This window comes from Polyodon spathula, chromosome 4 (genome assembly GCF_017654505.1).
Source record: "Polyodon spathula isolate WHYD16114869_AA chromosome 4, ASM1765450v1, whole genome shotgun sequence".
NCBI lineage: Eukaryota > Metazoa > Chordata > Actinopteri > Acipenseriformes > Polyodontidae > Polyodon > Polyodon spathula.
This window is the reverse complement of record NC_054537.1, coordinates 25706757-25734100: the sequence shown is the minus strand read 5'-3', so window position 1 is coordinate 25734100 and position 27344 is coordinate 25706757. Positions and strand designations below refer to the sequence as shown.

Genomic DNA, 27344 nt, shown 5'->3' with positions numbered 1-27344 from the left:
TTTCCTGTTTGGATATTTGTTCATAATTTAAATATTCTTTTGGACATTCGTTCATTTTTTTAAACTATCGTGCAACCTCTTCAAATACGAACACTTGAATTTTGTATCCGAATACATGTCAAAAGATACTTGTTCGGATATTTGTCCCAGCACTATTTAAAATCAGTATTTAATCCCTAGACATTGAAAGACTGATTGGTTAGTTAACTAAATAGAACAGTGACTAGATAGAAATGGCATTCATTTTAACAAGGTGCCCTGGGGTACAGCAAAGGACTCATATAGCCTGAAAGGGAATCTCACCTGCATGAACACTACATTCACAACAATGTTCTTCCATTGTCTTTCCACTGGTTCTGGTGGGTTTTGCAGGGTCGTTTTGGTTTAGAGGAATTCAAGGAGGTGTTTGTAGAACAGTTAACTGCAGCATTTCACAGATACTGTATCTGAAAGGAAAGAGTCCATAAACATAATGGCAATGTTAACTCTCCTCTGCAAAGCCTGGCATTCAAAAGCATAAACCAGGAGCAGCCTTTACCTTATAACTAGTTAACCTGTAATGTGATATTCACTCCTGTGTAGCAGAGATGCCCTATTTTCTTGTATAGGTAGCATTAATGGCTGTCTTAATGGAAATTAATCTGTTACCTGCCTTGTAATGGAGATGTAATCTGTATATAATGATTGGATAAGATTACACTTCTAAATGATTTATTTTTCCTCTCACTTGTCTCCAGGCCCTGATTACCTCAAGCAGAGGTTTAATGAAACTGTTGAGATCAAGGAGGCCCCAGAAGAGAAAATTAAGGAAAACCCTCCCCCATCCCCATCAGACAGTCCTCATTTTTACAGGAAAGGAACAACTCCCCCTCGATCTCCCCATGAGAGCCCTGGACCCACCCCACCCCCATCTCCCCAAAGAAGCACAAAGAAGAAGCAGACCAGCAGCAGCTCTGGAGGGAAGCTGAGCAAGGAAGACAAGGTCCCAACCACTGAAAACTTAGCAGCCAGCTCCAGCAAGTCAGGGTCAAGAACATCAGTGAGGCAGGAAGCACCCCCCAAACCTGTCAAGAAAGTGGAACCTGCTCACAATCCCACCACCTCTGGAAACGGACAGTTACACTCTCAGTACCATGGCTATTTAGTGAAGACAGACATGAAGCTGCCACCTGAGGAGCCTGAAGATATCGACTACAACGTATCCCATGCAGCTATAGGCAGACAGGCGCCCCCTCTGAAGCAGAGCAGAGCACCCCCTGCCAAGTCCCTAAAGGCAAAGCAAGTTGCCAAAGAAAGCAAACCCGAGTCAAAACTCAAGAAAACGGAATCCTCAAAACCAAAGAGCCTATCAGAAACCAAGAAAGCCAGCATCGAGGTCACAAGTGAAATTGTAGAGGTTGAATCAGTAAGTATCCATTTAAGAGGCGTGAAAGCTAGTTGGTAAGACACATGAAGTCAAGGTGATTGCATTGTTCTCATATATATATATATATATATATATATATATATATATATATATATATATATATATATATATATATACACACACACACACACACACACACACACACACACATTCATTTTGAAAAGGAAAATGATTTTATTCCTTTTTTTGGTTTCTTGAGGGATTTTAGTCTTTTTCAAAGCTAGTTCTTTGCATATTTCAGTCGCTTTGTTTTTTTTTTTTTTTTTGTTTTTGTTTTTTATCTGTATAGTCTTTTGTCTGTATTGGAACCATTTTGCCTTTTTGAGCTTTACAGCCCTGCTAGACAAAAAGCTACTGTTGTACTATGCTTTTTTTGTCTTAACAAAGGGAAGATATGTTTGAGTAACTTTTGCTTCTTTGTCTCTTTTTATACCATGTGACCAAGAGCTGACTGACAATTAATCATCCAATCACTACCTGGCTACATTCCACACTTTAAATCTATAAAATAATAATGTAACAATTAACCATTTAAACTAAGTGGCTCTGCAAAGGTGGCCATCTAGGCCCCAGGCTGTTCCTCCGCACCTGAACCAAGATGACTGACAGCCACAAAACACACACATGCCAGGCGGATATATAATATATATATAATATATATATATATATATATATATATATATATATACTGACTTACTGCAACTTCAATACTTCCTCTTGACGTTGACAATATAAATGTAAGAAAATGTACGGGTTCCTATGACACTCCCTGAAAATAGAGCTGCACTAAGATGTTAAAGTATTTTATATGTAGCAGGTTATTAAGTGCTAGCTCCAAAGCTTATCACGTCTGCTAGAACAATAAGGAGCATATTCACTATGCAAGCGTGCACATCCATTGTAAGTAGATCAAAGATCTGCTTTAAATAACCTATGCTGAGGACTGAGTAGCAGAATGTTCTGGATTATTCCAGCATTTATAGTAGTTTCATTTTAGCCACCTTGGTATGCTTCAGTTGGTCAATCCAGAACAAATAATATTGATTATAATGCTGTGGATTGTGAACAGTAATATAATCACATATAGTCAAATAGGGAATTTTGTTAGATTTGTATGTCCAGGATATTATAAATGTTTTATTGTGTTGCAATTGTTAAGAAGTGTTTCAACAACTTTTATCTTGTAATTTGCAGGGTCCTAACTCAATTTTGGTTGCCCTTGTTATGCTATTGAATATTGGCTTAGCAATTCTTTTCATCCATTTCCTGACTTGATGGAACAATAGCTCAGGTAAGGATAATCATCCTGATAGTTTTTGTTTTCAAAACTTAAACTGACTTACTAGTGAGAATCCTCTTTCTGTCAAGTTCTCTCCTTTTCTTTATAATATAATATATATATATATATATATTATATAATATCTTATATATATATATATATAATGTTTTTCTCAAAAGGAGAGATAGTGCATATAGAAGGTCTACACCACTTTGAACCATTTTCACATTTTGTTGTGTCAGTGCCTCAGAGATTCATACATTTAAAAGAGGACTTTTTTTCCACTTATCTACACACCATACTCCACGCTGTTAAGGGGAAAAACGTTTTTATTGAGAAAAAAATTATATATTAAAAATACAAAACTGAAAGACCATAATTGGATAAGTCTACAACCCCCTGAGTTAATACTTGGTGGGAGCACCTTTGGCAGTAATTACAGCTGTGAGTCTGTTGGGAAAGGTCTCTACCAACTTTGCACACCTAGATTTGGCAATATTTGACCATTCTTCTTTACAAAACTGTTCAAGCTCTGTCAGGTTCCTTGGGGAGCGTTGATGGACAGCAATCTCCAAGTCATGCCACAAATTTTAGATTGGATTTAGGTCGAGGCTCTAACTGGGCCACTCAAGGACATTTACCTTTGTGTTCCTTAGCCTCTCCAGTGTAGCTTTGGCCGTGTGCTTTGGGTCGTTGTCATGCTAAAAGGAGAACTTCTGTTCCAGTTTCAGCTTTTTTGCAGAGGGCAGCAGGTTTTCTTAAAGGACTTCTGTGTACTTTGCTCCGTTCATTTTCCCTTCTATCCTGACAAGTGCCCCAGGCCCTGCCGATGAGAAACATCCCCATAACATGATGCTGGTGTTCTTTGGGTGATGGGCTGAGTTGGGTTTGCACCAAACATAACGCTTTGCATTTAGGCCAAAAAGTTCCATTTTAGTTTTGTCAGACCACAAAACTTTTTACAACATGGCTACAGAATCTCCTGAGTGTTTTTTTTTTGCATACTTCAAATGGGATTCAATGTGGGCTTTCTTGAGTAATGGCTTCCTTCTTGTCACCCTACCATATAGGCCAGATTTGTGGAGTGCTTGGGATATTGTTGTCACACTTTGACCAGTCTTGACCATAAAAGCCTGTACCTCTTGCAAGTTGCCATTGGCCTCTTGGTAGCCTCTCTGATCAGACTCTTCTTGCTCGGTCATCCAGTTTGGAGGGACGGCCTGTTCTAGAGAGGGTCTTGGTGATGACATACACTTTCCACTTCTTAATAATTGTCTTGACCGTGCTCCAAGGGATATTCAAGGCCTTTGATATTTTTTTATACCCATCTTCTGATCTGTACCTTTCAACAACTTTGTTCCGGAGTTCTTTTGAAAGTGCCTTGGTGCTCATGGTTGAGTCTTTGCTTTGAAATGTACTATCCAGCACAGAGAACCTACAGGAACTGCTGAATTTATCCTGAAACCATGTGAATCACTAGAATTTAATACAGGTGAAGGCCACTTAACTTGGTGTGTGATTTTGAAGGCCTGAGCTAATTAAGGACTATTATTATAAGGGGGGTGGACACTTATCCTACCAAGCTAATTCAGTTTTTATTTTTAGTTAATTTTCTACAAATTTCTAGAATATTTTTTTCACTTGGAAGTTGTGGGGTAGGATGTGTAGATAAATGAATATATAGATTATATATATATATATATATATTATATAAATATATATATAATATATATATATATAAATTCTTTTTTTTTTAAATGCATTCTAATTCCAGACTATAAGGCAACAAAAAGGTAAAAATTTTGAAAGAATTGTAGACTTTCTCTAGGCTATATATATAATTATATATATATATATATATATATATATATATATATATATATATATATATATACACTGAATGTACAAAACATTAGGAACACCTACTCTTTCCATGAAATAGACTGACGAGGTGAAAACTATGATCCCTTATTGATATAACCTTTTAAATCCATTTTAATCAGTGTAGATGAAGGGAAGACAGGTTAAAGAAGGATTTTTAAGCCTTGACACAATTGAGACATGGATTGTGTGTGTGTGCCATTCAGAGGGTAAATGGGCAAGACAAAAGATTAAAGTGTCTTTGAACAGGGTGTGGTAGTAGGTGCCAGACGCGCCGGTTTGAGTGTGTCAAGAACTGCAACGCTGCTGGGTTTTTTATGCTCAACAGTTTCCCGTGTGTATCAAGGATGGTCCACCACCCAAAGGACATCCAGTCAATGGCAGGCTAGTGATCGAAAATGGCTAATTGATGAAAGAGGCGAAAGGAAGCTGACACGAATTGTGCAGAGCAACAGACGGGCTACAGTTAGTCAACTGACATTCCAGTACAACATTGGTGCTGAATGACCCATAAAAGAATGTACAACTGGCCGTACTTTGACACAAATGTGGTATGGCAGCCAACGACCTACAGAGTTCCACTTCTTTCAGCAAAACACAAGAAACTGCAGTTGAAGTGGGCTAAGAAACGAAAACACTGGACACTGGAAGACTGGAAAAACATTACCTGGTCTGATGAATCCCGGTTCCTGCTATTTCACGCTGATGGGAGGACTAGGAAATGGAGAAAACCATAGGAGTGCATGCATCCATCATGCCGCGTATCAACATTGCAGGCTGGTGGTGGTGGTGTGCTGATGTGGGGTGTGTTTTCATTGCACACATTGGGCCCTTGATAAAAGTGGAGCAACGTTTGAATGCCACAGGATATCTGAACATCACTGCCAATCAGGTGCATCCCTTCATTGCAGCAGTGTATCCATTTGCTAATGGATTTTTTCAGCAGGATAATGCACCATGCCACAAGGCTAGGATTGTCCAGGAATGGTTCCATGAACATGACAGTGAATTCAGCTTGCTGTAGTGGCTGCCCAGTCACCAGATCTCAATCCAATTGAGCATCTGTGAAATGAGATGGAACAGGCTATTCGGAGTAGAGATCCACTACCTGTCAACCTGGGCCAGCATCACTGTGGAATGGTTTTGACACCTTGTACAGTAGATGCCCCGACGAATTAAGGCTGTTCTGAGGGCAAAAGGGGGTGCAACTCAATGTTAGGAAGGTGTTCCTAATGTTTTGTACACTCAGCGTGTGTGTGTGTGTGTGTGTGTGTGTGTGTGTGTGTGTGTGTGTGTGTGTGTGTATATATATATATATATATATATATATATATATATATATATATAGTATATATAGTAAAAATAATTAAAAATATATATTCCCTAATTATTTTTAAAGCTGTGCTTGAATGTGATTCAACATAATTACTTAATGATCTAACTGTTTTGACCCTTCAGTGAAGTCATGAAAACTAGAGGCATTAGCCCCTAAATATCGACACCAGTCATACTCTCAGACACAGGCAAAGGAGGATTGGAATTAGTGAAGCACAGGAGAAAGATGAGACATGGAACTTTCAGTCAGCGGCTGATGAGTTCCCTGGCGATGATATGTGGCGCTTTTGGGTTCGCTGAAAGCTGAAGCAAGCTGCCATTTTTTGGGGTGTGGGTTTGGGTGTGGGTCTGGGGTATGAGGGGGGTGAGGGGAGGGTAGGGGGGGTGAGGGGACGGTGGGGGGGTGGGAAAATTGCTGATCCAGCCTAACCACTGAAGTGCATGACTACTCCATCTGTTCTGACAGAGTGTGACTTAACTGGAAATGAAATGTACGGAGAAGCACTTTTAGTTGATGGAAGTGAACAGCTGCGAGAGGAATGTGCTCAGAGGACTTTGCTGCAATGGGAGCGATTTCCAGTGTTCACTCTTATCTCACTAGAAGAAATACACATGTTTAGCAGCATCACTCACCAGTCTTATTCTGTTACCTCTGCTGCTTCTTCTAACTTCTCCAATATTGTTGTAGGAGATTCAATTTTACACACAAGTGCATGACACTGTTCATTACTTTTTTTTTGTTTTTGTTTTTCTCTATCATAAAAATGTAAACCTTTTGTTTGATGTATAACCAATTGATACCACTCAGCCAAGAGTTCCTTTTCATTTGCTGTTTTTTAACAAAATAATAATAAAAAAACAACAACTTGCAACTTTAATACAAAAGGTGCATTAACAGGTTTACAGACATTGTTACACAACATTACGGAAATTTGACAAACAAAGGGTTTATTGTTTCTTCACAATTTTGACTATTTTTAGAAAATTGGTTTGTGGCATTTGTTCATCACACTACATAGAAAGCAGAAAGTGTAATCTAACTAAAGTGAAATCTGAGGAGCATAAAGGGTTGTCTTGTTTGGTTTGCATGTTTCACTATAAATATTTGTTTTAGCTAGTTGGAACACATTGTGACTGAATTTACTAACTTAATACAATTATAAGTGTTAATTTATGTATCTATTTTTTTCTTTTTTTTGTTTACTTATGACATGATATTGTAAAATAAGCATCGACTATGTGCATGGGATATTGTTAACTATTGACAATCATGTCTACTTCCACTACTACTGCACCTTTAAATTACGAAACGCTGGTAGACAGGTAGAGGAATTACTGTACCCCTGCCACTGATATACCAGCAGTTTAATACCTGTGCTTGCTTGCATGTTTGTGTGATTGGAAAATTCAACAAGCTGTATTAAATTAACATCATGGAACTTTGTGCTGAATACATTCAGGTAGAGCATTGATGGATTGATGCCTTTAGTCTTTAACAGTTTTACTGTTTACCTCAGCAAAAAAAAAAAAAAAAAAAAAAAAAAAAAAAAAAACAGAAAAGGGTTGGAGTGTTTGTCTTAATGCTGTAGTTTTTAAAAGGCTGTACAAGTTTTAAATGTGCCATTTCATTGTAACTGTTGTATTCTTTGTTGCTGGTACAGCATGTTGATTTTATTTATTTTAAAACAAAATGTTTTATTTTACATAGATCACATTGTGACTACATCTCATACAGTAGTGTGTACATACATTTATTTATTTAAAATAAATATAGATATACTGATGTATATCATATTAAACAAATATATATATCTAATAATATATATATATATATATAATATATATAATTATATATTAAACAAAAGTTTAAGCAATAATAATTTGAAAAGTAAAGGGCTTGAAAAAAATTGTTTGATATTTATTGCAATGAAATATTATTACCGTGTAGTGCAACTGGTTTGTAAAGATGTGCATAGTATGCATGCATGGTATATATTAAAACAAAGTTTTTCACAAGTGCACTAAAGTTTTGCAAAAACAAGAGACCCGAGTCGTCCATATAAGTCAGTTGCATGTTATCTGAAATCGAGGGATTTCAGAGCAGTAACACCGCAGTGTTTGTGACCTGTGTGGAATGAAGAAGATAGCAGAAACAGCAAATGAAAAAAGGGCAACATGTTTTAACATTAACTGTGCTTCAGATGAAGAAATCAGCCAAACTCTTAAACTGTAATAAGTACAAATGTAACAGAGTTTTTTTTTTTAATGGAGATGTCAAATTGTTTAACCACCCCCCCAACACAGAGCTTTGTTATGTATGCTGTTTGTTTTCTTTTTTTAAAAAAGAGCTTTTATAGGCTGTAATGGTTAAGGGTTAAAAATAAAAAAAGGCAACCATTTGGAATGTTTTTAAAAACTGAAATAAGCATGCCAGTGTCATTTATATATAGATTATATACTATTTGTAAGCATTTTTACAGAGCACAATCCAGAATCTGTTGGTATTTTTCTAAAATGTGCAAAGCTGTATTTTAAAATTTTAAAATAAATTGTTTGTAATTGGTTTATGTAATATATACTACATTTTGGACAGCACACTGCTGCCGATAAACTTCTTAAAATGTTGCTTGTTTGAATAATAATATTAACAATCTTTTTTTAAAACGTGTACTGCTGTGAATGAGCTCAGCTGTATGAGTTCTGACATTTCTAGCCCCTCAAACCCAAACTTATTTTTTTCTGTACAGTTTTCAGAGCTGTATTTCCAGAAATAAAGAGTTCATACCGTGTGCTATCCTGTTATTTATTTTCACTTTATCACTTTCAAACATCATGGATCAGCTAATTCAGTCCTGTCCCTGATAGAAATCCTATATTTAAAGAAAAGTGGGCTGATTATTTTGGATTTGAGGACTTGCTTTAGTTGAGATGATCAGGCCTTTCTAACATTAGACCCTGAGCCAGATTTCAACGAGACACTGCTTTCTGCAGCATCACTAACACCAGCATCAGTTAATAACAATACATATACCCAGATTACCTTCAATCAGTTGACAAGGCAAAATAAAACACAGCACAAAAACTACAAATAAAAGGTGCAACACAGGGCGAGCGCTAGCCTTATAAACGAGGCATCCCGCTGCAGGAACCGGCTACACTACGTAACCCTCGCTATACATTACTTGGGATCAATATCCCCTAAACTAATTTACTGATGACTATGAGCCGGTATTCGTACAACAACTCCTGCTTCTTCATGCGGCCTTGGCTGGGCATTGCCTTCACAAGTACCATGTTGCAGCCTGTAAACAATCAAACATAACACTCCAAAAAGCACATAAAACAAACTTGTTTCCACATAAAAAGTACACCAACATTAATTTCCCCAGTGCAGGGCAGTCGCCCTGCTACAGGTATGTTTAAAAGAAAGAAAATAAATAAAAAAGGAAAGAATATACACTTACATGCTGAAAACAGTAATTACATGTCCTTTCTCTTGAAAAAACTATCCAGCGTTGATTGCTCCTCACGCCCGTTGCCTGGTTGCAGTTTGTGTGAATATGACAGACAGGCAACGATTGCATTCAACACGCATGATTCGTACTACAATAGGTCATCTTTGAATTAGTCAACCATGGTCTTTGTTTTCACTGAGAGAATAATACACTTGACACTGGAGAAAGTTCAGTGTCAGTCAGTATTGAGATCATTGTATCCAGGTTGATCTTGTACGTGATCATTCTAATAGGGCTAATTTGTATTGGAAAAAATCAGTTCTTGCAATTGGGATCATTAAAAAAAATGGTGTTTGTTATAAGAAGGGTTCATTATAGTGAAATTAGACTATATATATATATATATATATATATATATATATATATATATATATATATATATATATATATATATATCTAATCTTTCAATTTCTCACCATACTTTTGAATGCCTTTCTTTCATTCCAAACATTTAACACAAAAACATAAAACTTATGTATAAAAGCTGATTATATGGTAAGTACTTGCTCAAGCTTTAGTTGGCATCAGGGCCATATCAACAGAATAGCACATAAAACATAGCTGTTACTGTTATAGCAGCACAGAATGCTGGATCTGATTCAGAATGTATGGACCACCTGCCATAAATATACACCACAGCCTTTTTAAGTGTACTTTATGCTGATAACAACAAATGGACTGCTACTGAGATATTAGGCACTTGCGCTTGTTACTATGGTAACAATAAACCAGGACTCTGCAACGTAAAATGGCAGGTTAGAATTTTGAAAGGCGGGAAACACAGCAACTGAAGTGTAATAACAGCTGGGCTTAATTTTTTATAGCAAATTACAAATGTGTGTGCACATGTTAAATGTTGTGCTGCTCACCCACTATATAGATATCTTGCAGTCATGAGGGCAGACAACTAGATCTGATTATGCTCTTTTGCTAACTGTTCATCGGCTGAAATTTTAATTAAAAGAAGTAGCCTCTTAACTTTTTTGGAGGTTTGTTAGCGTCTTTAAGCTTACAGGACGCTATTGTTTTTTATGAAGTGAGAGGTTGTTTTTTTTTTGTTTGTTTTGTTTTACTACAAAGTGCTTTTTTGTTTAAAAAATGGGACATTTGTCGTTTTAAATATCAATGTGTAAAGTAAATTTACGTTTAATGTATTTTTAATGTTATGTAACTAAATTAAATCTTCAGGAGATCGATCGCTGTATTTGAATATGCAATGTGTTTTTAGCAAAAAATAAATGTTTTAAAAACATGTTTTTGATAGTATAATTGTATTTGCGTGTACTTAACGTTTACTTCTTTAAAAAAAAAAGTTGGCTCAGTTATACGAACGCAAGTTCAGTATTTGGTGTTATTATTTATTTGCTTAGCGGGCGCCCTTATCCAGGCAGAGTTTCAGTGGTTGCAGAATATCAATACTGTTAGGTGTATTTAAATATTATTTAAGTTATTTAGGTGTTTATGTAGGTTCACTTCAACGAAGTTATAATACCACTGTACATATGCTAAGTGATTTTTAACTTTTCCAATAATTTGAATGCTGAGATGAATACGAACACCTTGACATGCAAAATACTGTTTTCGTCGTGTTTAATCAAGTCTACACTTGGGAAGTGGGCTAAAGCTGAAAACGTTTAATTTATACGGAAATGATCATAGAAGAACGCACAGAATGATTGGCTTACTGCACATGTGTTTTAAAGCAATTACACGATTTATTATGGGCAGCTATAACAGTTACATGATAGACACATACTCGCTGACACTGCATAGTATTACAGTTGGGATAGCTCTCCCTCCATGAAAGTCTTTAATCCTCACTTTCACAATAAGCCCCTATCCGTGGTATATTAGGAAAAATAAAACGTCATACCACATGTTGTAGTTTAACAACTACCATATGCTTAACACTGGTGTAGATTTAGCTAGGGACGGTAGGGATATGTCCCTATCAATAACTTTGATCAATCTGAAACGTCTTTGTCAAGTCACTTTATCCGCTCCACAAAGGGTTAACTCTCTCAAGATCCACTCGTTGCTCCTCCCGCCTCAAACAAAAAAAAAACACGCTAATCTGATTGGCTCAGGCCCTACGTTCTCAAATGGCGGGATCATGAAACCTTCCAGGTGGCGCGATGAATGTTTGAATAATTTACGTACTAGTAATAATAACAGTGACGTGCCAAACGATACTCCCGATTTCGCCTTTTGAGTGCAGCGAGTTATTAAAGAGAGAAAAAGAGATACCGGTAGCGTTAAAATAAAATGGCACCCTGGTATGTATAGGTGTTTGATGGAGTTTTGGGGTGTAATCAGCTGACAAGAAAACTACAAATTCCACAATGCATCACTGCAACATGGACTCTGCGCGGCTGACGTCGGGGGCCAAGTAGAGTCTTTTGTTTTCATTGAGGCGCAAAAGTGCACATGCACTTGGAAGTGAAAGGTAATTCTCCGGTTTTAAAATTAAAAAAAAAAAAAATGTAGTCATTCTTAAACGGTGTATATTGTGCCACAATTTTCACATTTTCTTAAAAAAAAAACAATAAATATAATCAGTTTAATTCGATATTTAGTTTGTGGTTGTTGGTTAATGCGTTGCCACATTATTTCTATCCTCCTTCCTCCCTTTGCAACTAACTTACTCATTGCTTGCTATTTTTTGTATCTTTGTGTGTAAAAAGCAAACACTAGCAGTGTATATGTATTTGATTGAATGGAGAGTGTGACTATCCATGAGGCTAAATAAACACACTGTATTATATAGGCAGTAATAAAAAAAAAAAAAAAAAAAAAGTGAAATTAAAAAGGGGGGAAGCAGGCAGATGTAACAATTTATTTCAGTAGGGCGCTAGTAAAAACTCTGGAAAGACGCACGTCAGAAGTTGCCGTTTGCCGGTCAGTCTGATATGAGTGTGAGCCACTGACTAAATGAAAGCCAGGTGCCTGAGCTGAAGGTATTGTCAGGTTGGCAGCAACACAGTTTGAGTGAATAAACTTACCAATGGGTAGGTAGGTAGGTTTATTACGTTAACGACCCATTGCTAGCTGCTAACCCATGTCCTTCATGGCTAGCTAGCTTGTTTTACAGCTAAATCATTGTGTGTGTGTGAGAGAGAGAGAGAGAGAGAGAGAGAGAGAGAGAGAGAGAGAGAGAGTGTGCAAGCATGTTTTGGCTCTCTGTGTGCACTGTGGTGCACGCTGTTTGAATCTTATCACACAGTCTGCTTGCACAGCCTCTGCCTTAATATGTGACTCCTTGCAGTAGGTCCATGAGCTGGGGAATCTGAGCAATCAATCAGGAAAATTCAAGGCGATGTTTGAGATAAAGGCAGGATCAGGAGGACACCACCCAACACTAAAACCACTGTGTCCGACCAGGTGGACGGTCCGAGGGAAGGCTGCCAACTCAATTCTCTGTCAGTGTGGATGTGTTGTCTAGTTTGGAAGAGATGGCTTCTAATGGATCAGACACAGGTGTGAGGGCTAATGGTCTCCTAGACAGATTCCAGAAAGGGAAAACTGTCCTTGAACTCCTTCTAGCATCAGGATAGGGGAACTAGAGTGTTTTGAATAAGTCTGTACAAAAACAGACACAAACCATTGCAGGAATGCAAGCTGAAATAGAGTATGTCAAATCCACCCTTGAAGGCAAAAGAAATGAGGAAAGTTTCCAGGATATGTTTGACAAGGCAGTGGCAATGGTTGACTCCCTTTGTATTGAGCCCATTCAAATGCCTCACCAAAGACAGCCACTGAAACAGTATACTGGTGGGGCAAGCCAGCATGCTCCAAAGTCACATGAAGAATACTGCAGGATTGAATTCTACAAAATGTTAGACACAGTGGATTTGCAGTTTACAGAGCGGTTTAACCAGACAGATTTCCAAATCCTTACTGGGGAAATGGATGAGGTTGTAGATCAGTACCCAGAGCTGAATAGGGAGAGTTTGAAAGTGCAACTACCTATGTTCCTCTCAAAGAACAGGTACAAGTCCAGTGCTCAAGCTGCAGATATCCTAAGAGGAATGTCAGTTGAGGTTAGAGGCTTGTTTGATCAGGTTGAGGCCCTTGTTAGGCTGTTGTTGATCATTCCTGTGTACTCGGCAGAAGCTGAAAGAAGCTTCAGCGCACTCAGAAGACTGAAAACTTGGCTGAGATCCACAATGTCACAAATGCACCTAAACAACTCTGCAGTGTGCCATGTCCATCATGACAAACTGGACCTTATTGATCTCAGAGCGATCTGCCAACAATTAGTTTCTGTCAATGACAGATGTAGGCATGTGTTTGGGTGTTTTACATGGAAGCAAGGAAGAGGAAGCTGCACTTTTCAGCAGGAGGACGCAAATGTAGTTGGCAAGCAAGCTATTATTAGCTAGGGATAAATGTTTGTGTCGGATAACTACAGACCTAAAAGCAAGACTGTTAACTGCACTCTGAATAAACCTATAACTGTTTTTTGAAACTTATGCTCTCTACAATGCAGTGTCTTGTGTGTGTGTGTGCGCATGTAAGCGTGCATGTATTGGTAGCTTACAGTAAGGCTGGGCTAGGTTATAATTCAAGTTATTAGTAATTCTATAGCAGGGATGTCAAACCAGCTTCCAGGAGGGCCACTTTATCATAGTGTTTTGAGTGTATACCAGCCAACTTTATGTCAATCAAATTGTTCTCAATTCATGTCCAGCATTCATTTCAAGCCACCAGAAGTGACCATTTAACAGCTGTCTCCTAAAAAAATTATTTTTTCAATAATTGATTGTATTTTTCATTATGATTAGTTTTATGCAATCACAGCAGAAGATGTGGGTTTAAGAAATAAAAGGCATAAATAAATACTTTTACTTGTGCTACAAAAAGCACTGAGCATTTCCTCAGTGATAATATTTTGGAGCATATGTATCCAAACACTTTTTATTTGTGTAAAACATTATTTAATTCCCATTTAAAAGGAAACAAAATGGAAAGCATGCTTACACACACACAAACTTGCATGCATACAGAGAGCAAGTCATGAAACTAAACGCCTTTTGGAGGAGGGTAAGAAATCCACACTGCCTACCAAAACTGTACTGTAGCGTGTTTCTAAAATTGGATTGGGGCTTGCAAGCAGTGAAAGGATATCGTTCGCAATGTGTTTTTAAAAACTGTTGCTGAGATGCCTGTTCTGGCTCCACATTTCATACTGAACATAGTTTCATAGGCAATATAATATTTACAGCAACTTTAAATAGCCTCATTAAATCTGAACCTATTGTACCTATTGAACCTTTGGAAGACTTTGATGGGTTTTGTACATTTTGCAAGATTTGGTTAATATTCTGACCAGCCACCATATATAAAGTATATGCTTAAGACTAAAGCTCCATGTGTTATTAATTTTGGTTCTTATATATATATATACATACAGTACTGTGCAAAAGTTTTAGGCAGGTGTGAAAAAATGCTGTTAAGTAAGAATGCTTTCAAAAATATACATGTTAATAGATTATATTTATCAATTAACTAAATGCAAAGTGAGTGAACAGAAGAAAAATCTACATCAAATCTATATTTGGTGTGACCAGCCATTGCCTTCAAAACAGCATCAGTTCTTCTAGGTACACTTGCACAAAGTCAGGGATTTTGTAGGCATATAGTCAGGTGTATGATTAAACAATTATACCAAACAGGTGCTAATGATCATCAATTTAATATGTAGGTTGAAACATAATCATTAACTGAAACAGAAACAACTGTGTAGGAGGAATAAAACTGGGTGAGGAACAGCCCAACTCAGCTAACAAGGTGAATTTGCTGAAGACAGTTTACTGTCAAAAGTCATACACCATGGCAAGACTGAGCACAGCAACAAGACACAAGGTAGTTATACAGCATCAGCAAGGTCTCTCCCAGGCAGAAATTTCAAGGCAGATGTGCTGTCCAAGCTCTTTTGAAGAAGCACAAAGAAACAGGCAACGTTGAGGACCGTAGACGCAGTGGTCGGCGAAGGAAACTTACTGCAGCAGATGAAAGACACATCATGCCTACTTCCCTTCGCAATCGGAAGATGTCCAGCAATGCCATCCGCTCAGAATTGGCAGAAAAAAGTGGGACCCTGGTACACCCATCTACTGTCCGGAGAAGTCTGGTCAGAAGTGGCCTTCATGGAAGACTTGCGGCCAAAAAGCCATACCTCCGACGTGGAAACGAGGCCAAGCGACTCAACTATGCACGAAAACACAGGAACTGGGGTGCAGAAAAATGGCAGCAGGTGCTCTGGACTGATGAGTCAAAATTTGAAATATTTGAGTGTAGCAGAAGGCAGTTTGTTCACCGAAGGGCTGGAGAGCGGTACACGAATGAGTGTCTGCAGGCAACAGTGAAGCATGGTGGAGGTTCCTTGCATGTTTGGGGCTGCATTTCTGCAAATGGAGTTGGGGATTTGGTCAGAATTAATGGCCCCCTCAATGCTGAGAAGTAGAGGCAGACACTTATCCATCATGCAATACCATCAGGGAGGCATCTGATTGGCCCCAAATTTATTCTGCAGCACGCCAACTACCCCAAACATACAGCGAAAGTCATTAAGAACTATCTTCAGCGTTAAGATGAACAAGGAGTCCAGGAAGTGATGGTATGGCCCCCACAGAGCCCTGATCTCAACATCATCGAGTCTGTCTGGGATTACATGAAGAGAAAGAAGCAACTGAGGCTGCCAAAATCCACAGAAGAACTGTGGTTAGTTCTCCAGGATGTTTGGGCCAACCTACCTGCCAAGTTCCTTCACAAACTGTGTGTAAGTGTACCTAGAAGAATTGATGCTGTTTTGAAGGCTTTCCCAGCCAGTGGTGGTTTATACCAAATAAACTTTGATGTAGATTTTTCTTCTGTTCACTCAAAAATACAAAAGTATTCAGACCCCTGACCAATTCTCTCATATTACTGAATTACAAATGGTACATTGAAATTTTGTTCTGTTCGATATTTTATTTTAAAACACTTAAACTCAAAATCAATTATTGTAAGGTGACATTGGTTTTATGTTGGGAAATATTTTTAAGAAAAATAAAAAACTGAAATATCTTGCTTGCATAAGTATTCAACCACCTTTCGCTGCAATAACAGCTTTAAGTCTTTTGGAGTAAGCATGTACCAGTTTTGCACAAAGTGTCGGAGTGATTTTGGCCCATTCTTCTTGGCAGATTTGCTCCAGGTTGTTCAGGTTGGTTGGACGACGCTTGTGGACCGCAATTTTCAAATAGTGCCACAGATTCTCAATGGGATTAGGATCAGGACTTTGACTGGGCCACTGTAGGACATTCACCTTTTTGTTCTTGAGCCACTCCAATGTTGCTTTGGCCTTGTGCTTGGGATCATTGTCCTGCTGAAAGGTGAATTTCCTCCAAGCTTCAGTTTTTTAGTGGACTGAAGCAGATTCTCTTGCAGTATTTTCCTGTATTTTGCTCCATCCATTCTTCCTTCAGTTGTAACAAGATGCCCAGTCCCTGCTGATGAGAAGCATCCCCACAACATGATGCTGCCACCACCATACTTCAATGTAGGGATGGTGTGTCTTGAGGCATAGGCAGTGTTAGGTTTGCGCCACACATAGCGCTTTGAGTTTTGGCCAAAAAGCTCTATCTTGGTCTCATCTGACCACAAAACCTTTTCCTACATCGCAGCTGGGTCACTCTCTTGCTTTCTGGTAAACTCCAGACGTGCTTTTAGATGGCACTTTTTGAGTAACGGCTTCTTTCTTGCCACCCTCCCATACAGGCCAGTGTTATGCAGAGCTCTTGATATGGTTGACTGGTGCACCATTACTCCACTCCCAGCCACTGAACTCTGTAGCTCCTTCAAAGTGATTGTTGTCCTCTGTGGCTTCTCTCACAAGTCTCCTTCTTGTAATTCGGTAATATGAGACAATTGGTCAGGGGTCTGAATACTTTTGCAAGCCACTGTCTGTGTGTGTGTGTATATATATATATATATATATATATATATATAAAATTGATTTCTGTTACATGAGAGTAGATGTTGAACTTTATGCTGATTTGAACTCTGCTCTCGCCAAGATAAGCACCAACTAAGACGTAGCTTCATTAGTAAACTAATGTGATCCATCTCCATCTCCGTCCATTTGCATTGTTTTCCATCTGATGATGTAGATATCTTTCTGTCTGGTGTTGATTGCTGAAATGTAATGCTGGCTCCAGGGATCAGCTCATTTTGCCTCCCCAGCGCATCAGCATGACAACCGTTTGGATTGAACTAAGTAGGGTACATCTCTGGGGTCTTTAAGTGGGCACCTTCCCTGTGTGTGTGTGTGTGTGTGTGTGTGTGTGTGTGTGTGTGTGTGTATATATATATATATATATATATATATATATATATATATATATATATATATATATATATATATATATGTATGTATGTATATGTGTGTGTAATTAACCAGGCTGTGTAATGAAGCAGGTGTGTTTAACATTTACAAGGGAGTCTTATTCAAATTCCATCTCTCACACACACACACACACAATTCCTTGCTGGTTGCTAAAAGTCCTCTTCATGGTGACCACTAGAGGTGAGTGGTAGAACAGTGGGGTCCTCCTGAAGGTTCAGATGAGGCTTTTCCCGAGAGCCACAAGGTGGCAGTGAAGGCTCCCAGTAACAACCAAAGGTAAGGACTTTGCTTCTGTTTGTTGTCCAGTTGCCCCTTGTGGTTTCCCTGGTAATTGTCTTCTTGTTTCCTTTCACAGATACCACCCCTTGGTTCCAGTGAGAATAAAACATTAACACTGACTTGCCCTTGTATTTTGTCTCTTTGCCCAAAACTATCACTATCTTCTATGATAGCTAATTTTACTCTCTGCCCCTAACACACTTCAAACCAGTTGAGGTACTCACACTGTAGTTCCTGGTAACGAGCCTGGCCAGTGCTTCCTCTTCTAGGCAGCAGCATATTGCAGTTCCTCCCAGTGGCTCCTTGGTTCTGGTACAGTCCAGTTTGATACACTCGCTGGAGTCCTTGTTTGGTTTAGTCCACCACTTTGGTTCTCTTCTTTTAGTTATTTTTAGTTAGCTTGACAGACTCGCTAACTGCAAACACAAAATATAAACAACTCAACAAACTTGTTGTTTTACTAATAATCTAAGGCTAAAGAAACACATTCAAAAGCTTTCCAAAAATAACAAACCTATTCACTAACTCCTTTTAGTTTTGTTAGGTCTCTGATGCCTCTTTTCCACTGTACAACTGAGTCACCCGGGGCCGTGCCAAGCCCTCACGGTGTGCTTAAGGAGACCCTGGGTTGTTTTTCCACTGCAAAGCTGAGCCGTACTACTGACGTCACATGCAATGAAAGTGTTGTTATTAAGTTTGTCAAAAGATGCACAAACAAATGGTGTTCAAAAATTTATTGATCAACGGTATAGCTGCATCTTGTATTGCTATATTTTGTAAATATGTTTATGAATTTCTTATAATCCACAAATTTTACTGATTATATCAACTTAATAAAGTTCAATTAGTTCAGTTGAAGGGAAAAACAGATATCCTGTTTTAACAATAGTTGTCTTTTTTCTAGAGTTTTTTTGATTTGTTTGGGTGTTTAAAAAAAAAAAAGCAGCTGCACGAGCGCAACAAGATCCGTAGTTGTATGTATGGTACATCTGTATTTTGTTTTACTATATTTTAGTAAGTGTTGGATTTTTTCCTTTATATTAATATACTAAAGGTCAAGGATGAGAAATTTGGTAGAATTTTGTGTTTTGAGTGTGTGTTAAGTGTACCGTACCCACGGTTTATGCCCACTTGCTTCAAATCGTCAAAATTTCAAGCATAAACTTTTTCATTTCTGACACGACTGCACATCTTCTTGAACACTTCTACCTGCCCACAGAGAAACTAGAGCTTGTACTTCCTCAGTGTCCCACGGCTTTACTTTTCTCTCATCGCTCTCGCTGCCCGGCATGTTGTTTGTTGTTTGTCTTTGTGGAGTGTACTGACTGATGCAACGTAATGACGAAAATCCTTAACCCCGCCCCTGGCTCGGCTTGGTTCAGCCGGATTCAGATGTCTTGTGAGGCTGGACTTTCATGGTTTGGTTCTCGGCTCGACAAGTAGCCAGTGGAGAACCACCCGTACCCATACCATAAGTGGTGGGTAGACCAAATTAACAACAAAAACTTTTAATTCATAACAATGCCCACAATACTGTATACATTATTCCAGACTGGAGGTTCTGCACCCTAACCTCCTATAATTTATGTAGTGCCTTCTAATACTTTGCCTATATATATATATATATATATATATATATATATATATATATATATATATATATATATATATATATATATATATATGAATCAGTGATTGGAAAACCCTGCCTTTGGTTAAAACCTCATCATCGGAGGAAAAATAGATTGAAAAATTGTTCTAACATCCTTGCACCACCAGTCATAGTCTCTGTCTGTCATGAGATTGGTTCACATCACTGTTAGTCCCACCCCTTTTCAAAGGAACGCCTTTCTCCCTTGCACTCTTCACAAGAAAAAATGGCTGCACACCGATTCTGTGAGTTAATAGAAAATGAATTACAAACACACTACAAAAGAAAGATGCTCCAAACACTAAAATGGTAATTAAAATGTCACTGTTTTCTGATTTTCTGAAATTTAAACAAATTCTACTCGACGAAAAGAAATATGACTGGCAGAATATAAACTGGATTATACATCAGTCAGCAAACCAGAAGGAGATGGAGTAAACTTTGCTAACTATATGGTATGAACTTCAAAAATATTTTTGTCATTTATTAATGTTATTTATTTATTTACTTATGTATCAGTTATATTTAAACGTAATATAAAAGTACATATGCTGTATCAGCTTGTGAACAGGCTAGCTGATGGTTACGTCAGGCCAGGAAATGTAGGACACAGGGTGGTGAGTGAATTCTGCTGGTGCGCCGGTTTATTGTAAATACAAAGTTTAAACAAAACAAAACACTTTTCCAAAACAAATGGAAAAACATACACTAAACAAACACTAAATACAACAAGTATTGTACTGGTACTAAGCCAGCACGAGTATCAGTTGTTATTATTTTCATTTCTCCTCTCTCCTCTCTCGTCACTCTGAACCCTCAACTCCGAGTGAGTGATTTGTGCCTCTATTAATACAGTTGTGCCGGAATTCAATTACTAATTAATCATTCACTTGAATCCCAGCACGTGAACTAATTTGTGCAATCCCTGTGCCCACATACTAATACACATCTTATGTGCACGTGAAGTAATTGTGCAATCCTCGTGCCTGAATACACATGTATATTTTAAATCTCGTGAGACCAATTTATACCCTGTGAACCAATATATACACACCACATACAATGTAAAACACAAAATACGCACGCAGCTATATTTAAACAAAATATATAAAGTCATATTTACTATCCAACCTTGCCTCATTTATTTTCTTGACTGATTCAGACTCAGCCATAGTGGAAAATTAAATGCCCCTCGGGAAGACTGTTGTTACCTCCAGATGCAATGCCCTCAGCCTCTGGTCAATTTTTTCTACTATAGCCCTCCTGTCCAGTCCATATATATATATATATATATATATATATATATATATATATATATATATATATATATATATATATATATAGACATACACACATGCTTTTGTGGATCAGGGGGAAAAAAGTTACAAGAACCAGTATATATTTTTTTTATTTCAGCATTTTATTTTTATGTTTTACTTGAGGACTACAGATTTTAGGGCAGAGGTAAAAAACATAGGTGTTATATTTAATACAGACCTCTCTTTCAAGCACAAATTAAAAATGTTACAAAAAATTCATTTTTTCATTTAAGAAGTATTGCAAGACTGAGAGGCATTCTCTCTAGGCAGGATGCAGAGAGATTAATGCATGCTTTTATATCCTCTAGGATTGATTATTGCAATTGTCTTTTCATTGGGACTAGCCACAACATTATTTCTTCCCTTCCAACTTGTACAAAATGCTGCTGCTATTATTTTAACTTGGATACAGAGGCGAGAGCATATCACCACTGTGCTGGCATTCTTGCATTTGCTCTCTGTCAGTTTTAAACTAGATTTTAAGGTGTTGCTGTTAATTTATAAGGCTTTAAATGGCCTTGTTCCCCCATACCTTAAAGATCTTTTGGAACCCTATATCCCTAATCACTGGATGCTAGATTACTGTCCTGTACCTATTATTCAGAATAAAACCTCAGGTGGTAGATCTTTTAGTTATATGGCACCTAAATTATGGAACAACTTGCCTGTCACAATTAGAGAAGCCCCTTCAAGCGAAGCCTTCAAATCTTGACTAAAAACCCATTTTTATAGCCTGGCAGTTTCATCTAGATGAGCTGATATTCTATAGTCTCCAAGTTTTTCCCACTGTTGTTCTTTTTAAAACTAGATTAAAAACTAATTTTAAACAAATTATATATCCTAATTTTTTACATATTTTACTGTTTTGTTTTTATTCTGTTCTTCTTTACTGCTTATTATTGATTGGTTGAAATTAATACATATGTACTGAAGGAGATTCCACAAAAGAAGGGTGACAAAAAGTGTTCTGACCTGATGGTTTATTAACTGCTCTCAAAAAGAAACAAAAGGATATGACACCTTTTTACAACTAGATTAAAAACTGCACTTTGGCTCCCAAGTGGTGCATCCAGCAAAGGCGCTCCACGCGGATGTGCCCTATAGCCTGGGGATTGCAGGTTTGAGTCCAGGCTATGTCACAGCCGACCATGACCGGGAGTCCCTAGGGGGCAGTGCACAATTGACCGAGCGCTGCCCGGGTAGGGAGGGTTTAGGTCGGCAGGGGAATCCATGGCTCACCGCGCAGCAGCGACCCCTTTGGCTGATAGGACGCCTGCTGGTCTGCAGTGGAGCTCCAGATCTGTGTTGTCCTCTGGCATTATAGGTCCGGATGGCCTCGCTGTGGATCCGCAGTGTGTAAAATGACGGATTGGTAGGAACACGTTTCGGAGGACGTGTGCTCCAGCCTCCGTTCCCCGAGTCGGGGTAAAAAAATTGACAACAACTAAATAAAAAATAAAAATTTTTTTAAAAAAACTGCTCTTTTCGGGGGTGCACTGTTTTGAAAGTTTAGCACCAGAGAGCCTACCTCACAACTTTCCACATGACACAAACCTGTCATGTGAGTAGTCCAGACCTAATGAGAATGTTCATCATCCATAGTTGCTAAGGAATACAAACAAATAATAAAAAAGCAATTAACATGTCTACTGATGCTAGAATTTAATATCACTGGCACTATATGAGGTACCCCGGCGCTACAGTCTAGAGCCATAGCGCCAAATTTGCACCCTTGACCTTTTTTCCTGCTGTAAACAATAAACATTTTCTCATTAAAATCCAGAAATGTAGACATCTGTGTATCTAGTACTGGCATAAAATCTTTGGGATATTAACATGCTGGTATGTTTTTTTAACTGATCACCATGATAGTCCCTTTCAACCTTGTTAACCCTAGGGCCAAATGTCTCGAAATGAGCAGGCATGGGTTAGTTTGACTTTGTAGAAATAATGAACTAGTGAATAACGTTACCATTGCACAGACTGAAGACCACAGTTTAATTGCACTGTGACGAGTCACTGTCCACTGTAGTATGTAAACCATCCATCACTACCACCGTACATGCATTCACACTAAACACCAGCCTCAGTCCATTCAGTGATTGCTATCCTCAGTTTTTAATTAAGTTGCCTCTTTTAGCTTTTCTGGCTGTCTGTTACGCAGCAACGTACATGCTCGTCTTCTCTCTAGCTGTCACAGTGGGAGGTCAACTATGGATAATTTTAGATTCGGTGTCAAGTAGGCCAGTGAGCACCAGCGTGCCTGGAGATAATCTGTGCTGTTTAAGTCAAAGGGGTATTATTTCCTTGTTACTGTTTCATTGCACTTAGCTTTTCACCAGCAATGTCTTACAGGAAGCAATTTATTAAATAGTGCTTTGACACAAAATAAGAGATATTCCAAAACGGCACAAAGCAGTTGCGAGACATTGGAATATAGCAGTTTTCCGAGCAATTCGCAAATCTGTTTGTGCCTCGCAAAACCGTATGCACATTCACTACCAATATAGCAACTGCACACAACAGCCAAGCGAGAATGCAGAATGATGGACAATCACCATTAGTAATGCGATAAGCTGCTATCATTGGTGTTGCCACAGTATTAACTGATATGACAGCAGACGAGACCACACAATATATCGTGCACACATACATACGGACCATTCAAATACACAATTGGCTCCATAGATAGGCGCCGAGATTTCAAATTAATGAACTGGAAACGCCACTGTTTTATGGAATGCGGACAGTATTGTATCACAAGGAAATACTATATAGGTTTCTTTAAAGGCCAGCTGATCCGACATAGCTGTATGTTTTTGAAGTAATTTTTTTAAAAAAAAAAGGCTTTGGATACTGTCTGTTTTTTTTTGTTTTTGTTTTTTTTTTGAATAATTTTTTTTAAATATAAGTCGTGCCGTGACAAAGTCTACTGTGGTAGCACACTCTCTGATTTGTAAATGTAACGAGTTCATTCACCTACAAAGTAAATATCAATCAAGCATTTTTTATACAACTGTGGACTTTTACTCTGACACTATTTGAGCCAGCGGTGCACAGTTATTCGAACTAGCGGTGCGCAGTTATTGGAACTAGCGTATCGCAGTTGTCGCGCAGATATTGATATATTCAGATGAATTAGGGCTTTCGCCCAATTCAAATTTGATTGCGCTAAATGTGCATATTGAATGTCCACCTAGAATACATTTGCACCTCATGTTTCTAATTACCGGTGCATTACCATATACTAATAGGACCGTATTAAAGAAACAGAAGGAAGGCAGTGTGCTGGACAGAGGTGAGTGCATGTTTCCACACTCGTCTGTTGGGCATGGGAATATGCTATAAACGTCATTATGATATTAACATGTTATATATGTTATGGAAACAAATAAAGAGGCTTATTGCTTGTATGTTTTTGCCGCAAATTAACTATGGTGATGCAGTATATAGGTTTGCATCACCATTAACTTTAGGTAAACTGGACTCACTATATCATACAGCATTGAGGTAAATTACAAATACAAGATTTAATACTCATTGTATATTATGCGATTTGGTAGGCTGGACTTCTTTGGCTTTACGCAGGTTGAAGCACTGGTATATTCTGGTATATAAGGCTATTCAATGTAAATTATATGAATCTATATCGGGGTTGCTGTTGCTAGGTGTGCCTTGCATAATTCACATCCACATGTCAACGGATACGCTGCATGTTTCCCACGTTTCCCATTGTTGCCTGTTTGTAGTCAGTGCTGGAATGGTAGTGTGCGCGGAGTTAACGCAGTCCGTTTACAATTCTTATTCTGCGCGTCACAAACCTGGTTTGGTGCTTGGCGCATACCTTCGAATATACCAGGATCACGCATATTGCTGGACATTTCCCCCATATTGCGTGATGCATACATTTTATTTCTGCACAACGTAGAATGGATTGTGATGCGCAAAAGGACGTTTCGAATATGGCAACTTGGCACAATTTCGGCACAATCATGTCAGATTTCCAAATGTCACACTTTTCATTTTTTGTCAGTTTTTTGTTAAGTATATGGAAAACTACAAAGCGATATGTAAATCAATGTTAGTAACATTATTCAGCAGGTTTCATTCGACTTTATAAAGCAAAATGAGTTCATTCTATAGAGTGATGCACAACTTTTGGCCATAGCAGTACATCCTATTTCCCTTAAAAACACAGAAAGATAAATGAATGCTCTTGTCATACAGGGGTCTATTTTCATCATCTAGCTAGTGAATAACTGCAAAGCATTTCTAATCCTGATTCTTTTCCAACCTCATTTATCTTCTTTTTTTGTGCTGTATGTAGAAATAGGGTCAATAAATCAGCCTTGTGGAAAAACACCAGAATGATTAATATAGCGTTAACGGGTATTAAGATGTCTTGTAAACAGAGATTTCTTTAACCAAGTGTAGTACCCGGGATCATGTTTTAAAATTATAATACATGTTTGTTATTTTATGTGTTTCTTTCATAATTGCACATTTGAGACCTATATAAACTAGTAGATCTGCTTGGTGAAGACATTTTGTGGATTTTTTTTTTTTTCTTTTAGCTAGTTACTTTAAATCATTTGGTTCCCAGATAAGATGGCAAAACATTCCAATCACCACATTCAAATACTAAGTAGTTTGTTATTGCTGTTTTGATTTGTTGGAAGTTAACATGAACAGAATAATAAAAGAACAACATTGGTCTGATAAAAAAAAAAAAATATTATGTTAAATACTTTTGTGACAACTTCCATTATAATTGAATAATACAGGTTACCCATGCCCTCTATTAAGTATGAGTCAATTAGCACCCTCGTAATGGAATTTAGCAGACCAAGGGCTCTTGGAATTGATATACAGCAGAGGATATTTATTTATTTGTATTTAATTTGTTTTTAAATGGAGTGGACCGACTTTTTGAAGTCACTATTCCACAAGTAACTACAGCTCTCAGTTTGGAACGAGCTATGGTCAAAAGGGGGGTCCCGGATGGTAATAGCCTCTCTATGAATCTTTTTTAAACACACAGCCTTCCTGTCTCTCACCCCCCACCCCTCCCTCCCTTTCTGGTTTATATATCTCTTGCTGTCTTACACTCATACTGACATACAGAATCACAGATGCGTTTTTTAAATTACATCCATCCCTCCTTGTGGCTGGAAATGGTGTTGCGGTGACATCAGACCAGAAAAAGGAAGCACACACAGGTCAGATAGCTACAGTTGAAAAATGTTATAAAAATAAATACTGTACAGGGCTGCTCGTCCTGTTACATATCCCCCCCCCCCCCCCTTGTGCAATGCATACATGGCCCCAACGGCCACCTCTCCCCTCAGTCTCAATGTCACGGAAGGGGTCTGGAGTAATTCATGGGGGTGGCCATGGTGGGAGGTCCTTCTCCCCCCCACTCCTTCGTGGCTGGCAGCTCCCTCTTCCGGGTCTTCAGCCACTGTTTCTCCTGCCATGAAAGTGCAGCTGGGGGAGCTGGTCTCTTGACCTCCCCCCCTTTGCAACCGACAGCCCCCTTTTCTGAGGTGTCGACCCCGGTGCTTCCTAGTAGCCTTCATGGATCCTTTTAGTTTCGTTTTTTAAATGAATCTCGTTCCTCGCTCTCTCACTCTCCACTTCAGAACACCCACCACGAACATGGAGAGCTGCAGGCTTTTTATGCAGGTGACCATCTCTCGATTAGTAACAAATTAATCAGTTAATTTGGGAGATGGCCACCTTCTGTGCAAGGTTTTAAATCAGCAACTGGCAGAGGACAGACTGCCATTCTCGTCTCTGCCAGAATAAAATAAAAACAACAAAACAAATGCACTGCGTTTTATTTCCTAACCCGCATCCTTGTAGCCACTTGCAGGGCAATTAAGACAGTTATATCTATGCAATGAAATATTATTTGTATTTGCTGCATTACATAAAGTGTCATGCTGACTTAGAATTAAAATAGATATGCTTTATAAAAACCATATTCAGATATTTAAAAAAAAAACTGAAACCTCCACAGTGGTGCCTTACAGATACAGCTTTCTATGGAAAGCAGTCCTTGCAGCAGACAAACTCTAGTATTCATTGTCAGCCACTCACCATCCATAATATGACAAAGGCTCCACACCCAGTCACAGGACTAGACAAGCAGTGTTTAAACTTTATACATTTCTTGTTTTGTTTTTTTGTTTTTTATGATGTCAGTTATTTGTGTTGCTAACCCATGACGGTATAAGACACTCAATGTAACAAAGCTTCCTTTTTGTT

At 38.2% G+C, this 27344-nt stretch overlaps 1 protein-coding gene across 2 annotated transcripts in view; it reads left to right on the top strand.

Moving 5' to 3' along the window:
* Positions 1-7196, top strand: part of LOC121314359 (junctophilin-1-like) — a 51063-nt gene extending 43867 nt beyond the window's left edge. The window contains exons 4-6 of one of the 2 annotated variants that reach the window (XM_041247520.1): positions 738-1405; positions 2621-2717; positions 6388-7196. In XM_041247520.1, coding sequence (XP_041103454.1) covers positions 738-1405; positions 2621-2701 — 749 coding nt within the window. In that variant the 3' untranslated portion in view covers positions 2702-2717; positions 6388-7196. Of the gene's footprint in view, positions 1-737; positions 1406-2620; positions 2718-6044; positions 6268-6387 lie in introns of those variants that run through there. The other variant, XM_041247519.1, reaches the window with a different exon arrangement.
* Positions 7197-27344: the final 20148 nt, after the last annotated feature.